Source organism: Tachysurus vachellii, chromosome 2 (genome assembly GCF_030014155.1).
Source record: "Tachysurus vachellii isolate PV-2020 chromosome 2, HZAU_Pvac_v1, whole genome shotgun sequence".
In the NCBI taxonomy this organism is placed as follows: Eukaryota; Metazoa; Chordata; class Actinopteri; order Siluriformes; family Bagridae; genus Tachysurus; species Tachysurus vachellii.
This window is the reverse complement of record NC_083461.1, coordinates 873,931-883,930: the sequence shown is the minus strand read 5'-3', so window position 1 is coordinate 883,930 and position 10,000 is coordinate 873,931. Positions and strand designations below refer to the sequence as shown.

At 42.6% G+C, this 10,000-nt stretch overlaps 2 protein-coding genes across 2 annotated transcripts in view; one reads left to right on the top strand and one right to left on the bottom strand.

Moving 5' to 3' along the window:
• The window catches only part of LOC132861382 (annexin A4-like), a 175,256-nt gene that overhangs the window by 48,726 nt on the left and 116,530 nt on the right, over nucleotides 1-10,000 (bottom strand). The gene's annotated exons all lie outside the window — the stretch shown is intronic.
• Nucleotides 1-10,000, top strand: part of polr3a (polymerase (RNA) III (DNA directed) polypeptide A) — a 26,563-nt gene that overhangs the window by 6,439 nt on the left and 10,124 nt on the right. The window contains exons 8-19 of the mRNA XM_060892839.1: nucleotides 1-119; nucleotides 347-450; nucleotides 566-707; nucleotides 3,283-3,423; nucleotides 3,534-3,603; nucleotides 3,693-3,820; nucleotides 4,123-4,261; nucleotides 6,726-6,890; nucleotides 6,965-7,137; nucleotides 7,261-7,372; nucleotides 9,056-9,174; nucleotides 9,677-9,814. The exon at nucleotides 1-119 is cut by the window's left edge and continues 18 nt beyond it. Coding sequence (XP_060748822.1) covers nucleotides 1-119; nucleotides 347-450; nucleotides 566-707; nucleotides 3,283-3,423; nucleotides 3,534-3,603; nucleotides 3,693-3,820; nucleotides 4,123-4,261; nucleotides 6,726-6,890; nucleotides 6,965-7,137; nucleotides 7,261-7,372; nucleotides 9,056-9,174; nucleotides 9,677-9,814 — 1,550 coding nt within the window. The remainder of the gene's footprint in view (nucleotides 120-346; nucleotides 451-565; nucleotides 708-3,282; nucleotides 3,424-3,533; nucleotides 3,604-3,692; nucleotides 3,821-4,122; nucleotides 4,262-6,725; nucleotides 6,891-6,964; nucleotides 7,138-7,260; nucleotides 7,373-9,055; nucleotides 9,175-9,676; nucleotides 9,815-10,000) is intronic.

The window sequence follows — 10,000 nt, the reverse complement described above, 5'->3', positions numbered from 1 at the left end:
TGAGTGGAAAGAGAGTGGATTTTTCTGGAAGAACCGTCATCTCTCCAGACCCGAACCTGAGGATCGATGAGGTCGCTGTTCCTGTTCATGTCGCCAAAATCCTCACTTATCCAGAGAAGGTGAGCAGGAAATAAAATGAGTGTTGAGATCATTTGGTCTTTTCATTGTACAGTTTTTTTTAATTGTGTATTTAAAATGATGGAGATTTTTATAGATGTTGGGACTCTTTGTGTCCCAGATGTCCAGCATGAAGAAGTCTTGCATGTGAAATGCATTTCTTCTGAATGCTCTAAATATTGCATTTGTCTGTTTCCTTGATGATCAGTTTTTTATTTTTTAACTTCAGGTGAACAAAGCCAACATGGAGCTGATGAGGAAGCTGGTGAAGAATGGACCAGATGTTCATCCAGGAGCAAACTTCATCCAGCAGAGACACATGCAGATGAAGAGGTGAGAGACTCTGTGGCAGGGCAGAGATCACGCTGATGTAACGCTGTGTTACCGAGACTTTAGAGCGTAGTGATGGTATTAGAGCCGTGCGATGTTTGTGTTTCTGCTGAAACAGGTTCCTGAAGTACGGGAACCGAGAGAAGATGGCTCAGGAGCTGAAGCTGGGGGACGTGGTGGAGAGACACATGATCGATGGAGACATTGTCCTGTTTAACCGCCAACCGTCACTGCACAAGCTTAGCATCATGGCACACATAGTCAGTAACAACGCCTGAGCCTACACAACACCACCACAACACTTGTACCTACACACCTGTTACACCACCACAACACTGAAGGCTCATACATTTTGTTGTTTTTATGATAAGTTCTTTAGCAGAGAGAATTAACGAAGCATAAGTTCAATTCAATTCAAGTTTATTTGTATAACACTTTTTACAACTGACATTGTCTCAAAGCAGCTTTACAGAATAAACATAGAACAAAAGTTTATTTTAAAGAATAATATAAATATTAATATAATACAAAAGTCCCAGATTAATATTAGATATATTTAAATGTGTATGTATTTATCCCCAATGAACAAGTCTGAGGTGACTCAGGTGACTGTGGGGAGGAAAAACTCCCTTAGATGGTAAAGGAAGGAACCTTGAGAGGAACCAGACTCAAAAGTAAATCTATGGTTAAAAAAAAAAAAAGGTAGATCTTTAGATTCTCAGGATTCTCACAGAGTCGCCTTCATCTCAGTGGAGGTCCAAAATCTTCATCGCACGGAAGACGATCAGAGCTGGTACAATGTCTGGATGCCTCAGGATGGTAGAAAGAGGGAAGCAGCGGAGAAGAATTAACATATCTGCTGTTCATAATATTAACAAGCACTAGATGATAATGTGCATTTGGTCAGATGTAATAGAGCACAATATTATGGGATGTATTATGTGTACGTCTGACTAAAGAGATGAGTTTTTAATCTACATTTAAACTGAGAAAGTGTGTCTGAGCCCCGAACACTATCAGGAAGACTATTCCAGAGTTTGGGAGCTAAATAAGAAAACGCTCTACCACCTTTAGTAGACTTAGATATTCTGGGAACTACCAGAAGTCCTGAGTTTTGTGATCTCAGAGAGCGTGAAGGATTGTAACGTGTTAGAAGACTAGTTAGATACATGGGAGCTAAACCATTAAGAGCCTTGTACATAAGTAGCAGCAGTTTGTAATCAATTCTAAACTTAACAGGTAGCCAGTGTAGAGATGATAAAATTGGGGTTATATGGTCATACTTTCTTGTCCTAGTGAGAACTCTTACAGCTGTGTTTTAGCTGTTTCATCTGGTTTTGATGAGATATATAACTGTGTGTTGTCAGCATAACAGTGGAAATTAATCCCATGTCTTCTAATAATGTTCCCTAATGGAAGCATATATACTGAGAAAAGCAGAGGTCCTAGAACTGATCCTTGAGGGACCCCATAATTAACTGCCAATAGACTTGAGGATACACCATTTAATTCTACAAAATGGTATCGATCAGACAGGTAGGATCTAAACCAACTTAAAGCCTGTCCATGAATACCTGTGTAATTTTGTAAGTGATCTAGGAGAATGTTGTGATCTATAGTGTCGAATGCAGCACTAAGGTCAAGTAGAACTAATAGTGACATACAGTCTTGGTCCGAAGCTAAGAACAAGTCATTTGTAACTTTCACAAGTGCAGTTTCTGTGCTATGATGGGGCCTGAAACCTGACTGAAACTCTTCAAAGATATTGTTCTCCTGTAAGAAGGAGCTCAGCTGAACAGACACAAACTTTTCTAGCATTTTAGACATAAACAGAAGGTGTGAAATCGGTCTGTAATTTGATAGTTCATTAGGATATAAATTAGGTTTCTTAATGAGGGGCCTAATAACTGCCACCTTGAAAGACTTAGGGACGTAACCTAAAGATAACGAGGAGTTAATAATATAAAGAAGAGGCTCACCAGCTTTATGTAACACTTCTTTCAGTAATTTAGTGTGAATGGGGTCTAGTGAACAAGTTGATTTAGCTGTAGTAATAAGTTTATCTAACTCTTCTTGTGCTGTACTTGTGAAACACTGTAGTTGTGTGTGTAGAGCTTTAGGTGACACTGGGTCACAAGATGGTCTCAAGTTAGGCATCAACTATTTTGTTCCTGATACTTTCGATTTTTATCAGTGAAGAATCTCATAAAGTCCTCACTACTGAACATTAGTGTGGCTTGCAGTATTTTTATCAAATCAAATCTAATTTTATTTGTCACATACATACACATACGTACAGAGTACGACATGCAGTGAAATGCTTTTTTGCATCTGTCCGGTATTTAAGCATAAAAGGAATGCAGTTGGGGTTAAAAAAAACAAAACAAAAGGAGATAGATAAATAAAAAGTATAAACTATATAAAAACTATATAAAATATGATCATATGAAAATATATGTGAAAAAATAATGTGAAAACATACATAAATATACGTAATTGTGTATGTTTTTTTATGATTGTCCTTAAAGTGTCTATGTGCAGTATGGTGTGTATAAAGTGTGTAAAGTGGTACTGTGCAAGTCCAGAGTTTAAGTGTCATAGTGCAAAAGATGGTTGTCCAGTACCAGATCCTGGGTGTTTCCTGGTTTAGACTCTGAATGGCCTGCAGGAAGAAGCTTCTCCTCATTCTCTCTGTGTTTGCTTTCAAGGAGCGGAAACGTTTCCCTGAACGCAACAAAGAAAAGAGTACATTGTTGTAATGGCTGAGATCTTTTACAATAATTTAGCAGTGCTTTGTTTATATTGTGTATATGAGATGTGTTGTTTGTGTCTCAGGCACGTGTGAAACCCCACCGGACGTTCCGCTTTAACGAGTGTGTGTGTACGCCATATAATGCTGACTTTGATGGAGATGAGATGAACCTTCATCTGCCGCAGACTGAGGAGGCCAAAGCTGAGGCTCTTGTACTCATGGGGGTGAGACACACACAAGCACACACACACAATATCTGCATACACACACACTATACACACTTTCAGTATATACAACCGCAAAATGTTTCTCTCGTTCTTTGTCTCTCTTTCAGACAAAAGCTAACCTGGTGACTCCAAGGAATGGTGAACCTCTGATCGCTGCAATTCAGGACTTTCTCACGGGTGGGTCTGTTGGTCTGTCTGTCTGTCTGTCTGTCTGCCTGCCTGCCTCGATATACAGTTAATTGCTCCTGTGTGTGTTTTGTGTTTAGGTGGTTATCTTCTCACTCTGAAGGACACGTTCTTTGATCGAGCTAAAGCCTGTCAGATCATTGCCTCAATCCTGGTGGGCAAAGATGAGAAGCTAAAAATTGCCCTCCCTCACCCTGCTATTATGAAGGTATTATCTGTCTCACTCTCACAGCCGGTCTCCATCATCCGACTACTATAATTAATAAATGAATTCATTAGGTTCTTTGCTTAAAGCCTGTTATATAAACCCCCTGTACAAGTCTGTGTCTGCTGTATGTGCTGTATTTATAAAAAAAAAAAACACAGGAACCGTAACAAAAACTAGTATAAAGGAAAAAGTGTTATTATAAATGTTACCTGTCTCACTCTCTTTGTGTCTGTCTCACTTCCTCTCTCTCTGTGTGTGTGTGTGTGTGTGTGTGTGTGTGTGTGTGTGTGTGTGTGTGTTAGCCTGTGCGTTTGTGGACAGGCAAGCAGGTCTTTAGTTTAATCCTGAAGCCCAGTAAGATCTGCCCGGTAAAGGCTAACCTGAGAACCAAAGGCAAACAGTACTGTGGAAGAGGAGAGGACCTGTGTCACAACGACTCCTGTAACTACACACACACACACACACACACACACACACACACACACACACTTCTGTAACTACTGTTGAGATCCAGCAGTAATTCAGTACACTGTGTCCAAGATTCATTCCAGTGATTCATTCATTCCAGTGATTCATTCATTCCTGTGATTCAGCTGCATCACAGCTCTACACCGTACTCTAAACTATACCCTACACCATACCATAAACCGTACCCTACACCGTACGATACACTACACTGTACCCTACACCGTACCATACACTACACTGTACCATACACCGTACCCTACACCGTACCATACACTACACTGTACCATACACCGTACCCTACACCGTACCATACACTACACTGTACCCTACACCGTACCCTACACCATACCATACCCTACACCGTACCCTACACCGTACCCTACACCATACCATACACTACACTGTACCCTACACCGTACCCTACACCATACCATACCCTACACCGTACCATACACCGTACCCTACACCGTACGATACACTACACTGTACCCTACACCGTACCATACACTACACTGTACCATACACCGTACCCTACACCGTACCATACACTACACTGTACCATACACCGTACCCTACACCGTACCATACCCTACACCGTACCATACACCGTACCCTACACCGTACCATACACTATACTGTACCCTACACTGTACCCTACACCGTACCCTACACCATACCATACCCTACACCGTACCATACACCGTACCCTACACCGTACCATACACTATACTGTACCCTACACTGTACCATACACCGTACCATACACTACACTGTACCCTACACCGTACCCTACACCATACCATACACTACACTGTATCCTACACCGTACCCTACACCATACCATACCCTACACCGTACCATACACCGTACCCTACACCGTACCATACACTATACTGTACCCTACACTGTACCCTACACCGTACCCTACACCATACCATACACTACACTGTACCCTACACCGTACCCTACACCGTACCCTACACCATACCATACCCTACACCGTACCCTACACCATACCATACACTACACTGTACCCTACACCGTACCCTACACCATACCATACACTACACCATACCCTACACTATACCCTACACCGTACCCTACACCATACCACACACTACACTGTACCCTACACCATACCCTACACCGTACCATACACCATACCCTACACCGTACCCTACACCGTACCCTACACCATACCATACACCGTACCCTACACCGTACCATACACTACACTGTACCCTACACCATACCCTACACCGTACCATACACTACACTGTACCCTACACCGTACCCTACACCATACCATACACTACACGTACCCTACACCGTACCCTACACCATACCATACCCTACACCGTACCCTACACCGCACCATACACTACACTGTACCCTACACCATACCCTACACCGTACCCTACACCATACCATACACCGTACCCTACACCGTACGATACACTACACTGTACCCTACACCGTACCCTACACCATACCATACACCGTACCCTACACCGTACCATACACTACACTGTACCCTACACCGTACCCTACACCGTACCATACACTACACTGTACCCTACACCATACCATACACTACACCGTACCCTACACCGTACCCTACACCGTACCCTACACCATACCATACCCTACACCGTACCCTACACCATACCATACACTACACTGTACCCTACACCATACACTACACCGTACCCTACACTATACCCTACACCGTACCCTACACCATACCACACACTACACCGTACCCTACACCGTACCCTACACCGTACCCTACACCGTACACTACACCGTACACTACACCGTACCCTACCCTGTACCCTACCCTGTACCCTGCACGTACCCTACCCTGCACCGCACCCTGCACCGTACCCTGTACCCTGCACCGTACCCTGCATTATACCCTACCCTGTACCCTACCCTGTACCCTACCCTGTACCCTACCCTGTACCCTGCACCGCACCCTGCACCGCACTGTACCCTGTACCCTGCACTATACCCTGCACCGTACCCTGCACCAGGGGTGGCCAACCCGCGCCTCCCGAGCCGCATGCGGTTCTTGATCTGCACTGTACACTACACTATACACTACACTATACTCTTAATACACTACACTATACTTTATTTTTTTTATCTCTGCACGACACACCGCACCACACACCGCACCACACACCGCACCACACACCGCACCACACACCGCACTACGCTTCACTGTGTTACTGTACACTGCAACTATACTGTAGTGTGTATATACTGTTGCAATGCTGGACTTCTATTGCTCTAGAGCCAACGATCTCTAGATCGTCACAGTCCAATGCTATTGATAGTATAGTGTGTGTAAAGTATGCAACAGTATACTACATTCCTATCGTTCTACAGTTACAGATTGTATTTAAATGTGTGTGTGTGTGTGTGTGTGTAGATGTGGTGATCCAGAACAGTGAGTTACTATGTGGCAGTATGGATAAAGGAACACTGGGTTCAGGATCAAAGAACAATATCTTCTACATCCTGCTGAGAGACTGGGGTCAGATGGAGGCAGCTGACGCCATGAGTCGCCTTGCCCGAGTCGCACCTACATACCTCTGTGAGTATCCTGCATGTGTATCTTCTTATGGTTATGGATATTCGTACATGTAAGACTTTGTGTGTGTGTTACAGCTAACCGTGGGTTCTCCATTGGGATCGGGGACGTGACCCCTGGTCAGGGTCTGCTGAAGGCCAAACAGGAACTGCTGGATGCTGGATACAAGAAATGTGACGAGTACATTGAGGCCCTGAATACAGGAAAACTACAACAACAGCCAGGTTGTACAGCTGAGGAGACTCTGGAGGTAAAACACACACATTATTGTGTTTGTATCTGTGATTGTCTTTGATACCCAACGGTAAAAACAATTATCTGAGTATAACTGTATATCGTGTGTGTGTGTGTGTGTGTGTGTGTGTGTGTGTAGGCGCTGATCCTTAAGGAGTTGTCAGTAATTAGAGATCACGCTGGCAGTGCATGTCTGAGAGAGCTGGACAAGAGTAACAGTCCTCTAGTCATGGCCCTGTGTGGCTCAAAGGGTACCAAACACTGTCCATTAAACCTCCACCACACTATACTATCACTCTACTCCCACTATACTACAACAGCGCTACACTTTACTACCAGTACACATCTTCTACTAGTATACTACACTTGTACTAATAACTGTACTACACTATACCACAGTCCTCTGTACTCCCACTATACTGTCGCTGTGTCATCACTATTGTATTACACCTAGAATATAAGCTGTTCTATAAAACTCTCACTATACTATCATCATACTGACCTTTGCCACCAGTACACAATACTGCCATTGTAAGCTCCACATATTCTGTAACTATCACACTATAATACATGTAAGTATTTGTCAGTACGCTGTACTCATTATACTCTCACCATATTTACTACATCATACTGCTACATTATGCCCTGCAGTATAATTTAGTTTATTTACTCTGTTACTCTACATCATGCTTCTGTTATCCTTCACTCATTTGCTCTAATAACATACACTGACACTATACACTATACTCCAATGATAAATCATGTTATTGGTACATTATGCTGTTTGTAAGCTACTATACTCTGAGTACTCTGTATAGTGTACTACTGTAAAGTCCTACTACATCATACTTTCCCTATATTACACTATACTCCCTCATCACAACAAAGATTGTGTATCTTCTATACTGTACTTTTGATTGACTCACATAACTATGAGATAAGAGCCTCAGTGTGTCTCTTTAAAGGTCTCCGTTGTTTGAGAAACGCTTCAGAAAACTGAGTCGGGACGACAAACAAAACAAAAATCAAAACAAACGTGTAGCCAATGAGCAGAAAGGGGCGTGTCTTGTCCATATGGGCGGAGAGAGTGTTCAGTGTGCATGTGTGACATTAGCAGAAAGCGGTTTTAACATTGACATGGAGGATAAAAACAAAGAAAGAAAGAGAAGAAAGACTTACGATAAGGTAAGAAGTAGGACGTGTTAATATAGGATCAGCTTTCCAGTGCTGGAGAGAACTGAAGGAGCAGGAAGTTGGTCACATATTCACAGATTGGAGTTTCCTGAGTCAATAACTCCTGAGCTAAACACTGTTACTACACAAATAACACCTCTTTTCTATCGTAGTAATGTAGAGACGCAGCTACAACCGTGTTTTGTGTAGTAACAGTGTTTAGCTCAGGAGTTATTGACTCGGGAAACTCCAATCTGTGAATATGTGACCAACTTTACTTAAGACGCCGAGGCGCTTTTTTCCTTCTCGATAGGTGAGTAACGTTGGTTTTGCTTTGTTACACAGAACTAATATATGTCTTTGTCCTTTACATGATTATACTTGTGTGTCATTTTTGCTTGTTTGTTTATCTACAATCGTATTGTTCTTCACTTCAGCTATGATAGACACTTTTCTTTCCGTTAGTTGCCTGGGTTACGTATGTATGTGTGGGCGGAGCTATCGATACAGGGGTGGGACCCATTTGGGTTAGGGGCGTGTTTGTTTTGGTGGTTTTATGTGTCAACATTGGCTTTCAAACAACGGAGACCTCACCTTTAATGAGTTAATAGTGTATTAATGCCGAGTGTGTACATTATCACCTGCTCATGAAGGTATTCCACATTACTCTGTATTCCCCTGATATTACTGTGTGTTTATTACTACAACACTGTACTATACTGCAGATATATTAATATCTCTCTCTCTCTCTCTGTGTACAGGCTCATTTATTAACATCTCTCAGATGATAGCGTGTGTGGGTCAGCAGGCCATCAGTGGCTCTCGAGTTCCTGATGGCTTTGAGAATCGATCACTGCCGCACTTTGAGAAACACTCAAAAGTAAGAACACCCTCCATGATCATATCATATATATACACGCTGCACCATACAGCAGAACACACACACATGCTAGCAGTGTTAACAGTAATGTGCTAGATATTTACATTTATTTATCAATCCACCATTAGGTGTGTGACAGGAAGTGTAATAACTGTGTAACAGGGTTTTCTTTTAGCACATGACTGTCTGTGTTTCGCAGTTACCTAGCAACAATGTTACACTCACAGCCAAGATGTGTGTTTGTGATTGTGTGTTTGTTGTACAGTGGAACATGTGGTGTGCTTTGTTATGAAGTAATCCTGTAAAATAAGTCATTTTTATTAATTGTTTATTCATAAAACACATCATCAGGAAAAGCTTTGAGACATAAAACATTTTCTTTAGTTATCACATGGACTGGAGTTCTAAGTGTGTGTGTGGGTGGGTGTCTCTCTGTGTCTCTCTGTGTCTCTCTGTGTCTCTCTGTGTCTCTCTGTGTGTCTCTGTGTGTGTGTGTTTTCAGCTTCCTGCAGCTAAAGGCTTTGTAGCAGACAGTTTTTACTCAGGTTTGACCCCCACTGAGTTTTTTTTCCACACTATGGCTGGCCGTGAGGGTCTGGTGGACACAGCAGTGAAAACAGCAGAGACCGGATACATGCAGGTGTGTGTTTGAGAGAGAGAGAGTGTGTGTGTGTGTGTGTGTGTTTTTTAGACCGGTCATCGGGACATAAGTACAATATGTACAATAAAAGAGCCTGTGCAGTGACAGGAAATATAATTGAACACAAAAAGCCTAGACCAGGGTGGACTTGCGCTCGGACAAATTGTTTCTACACACACACACACA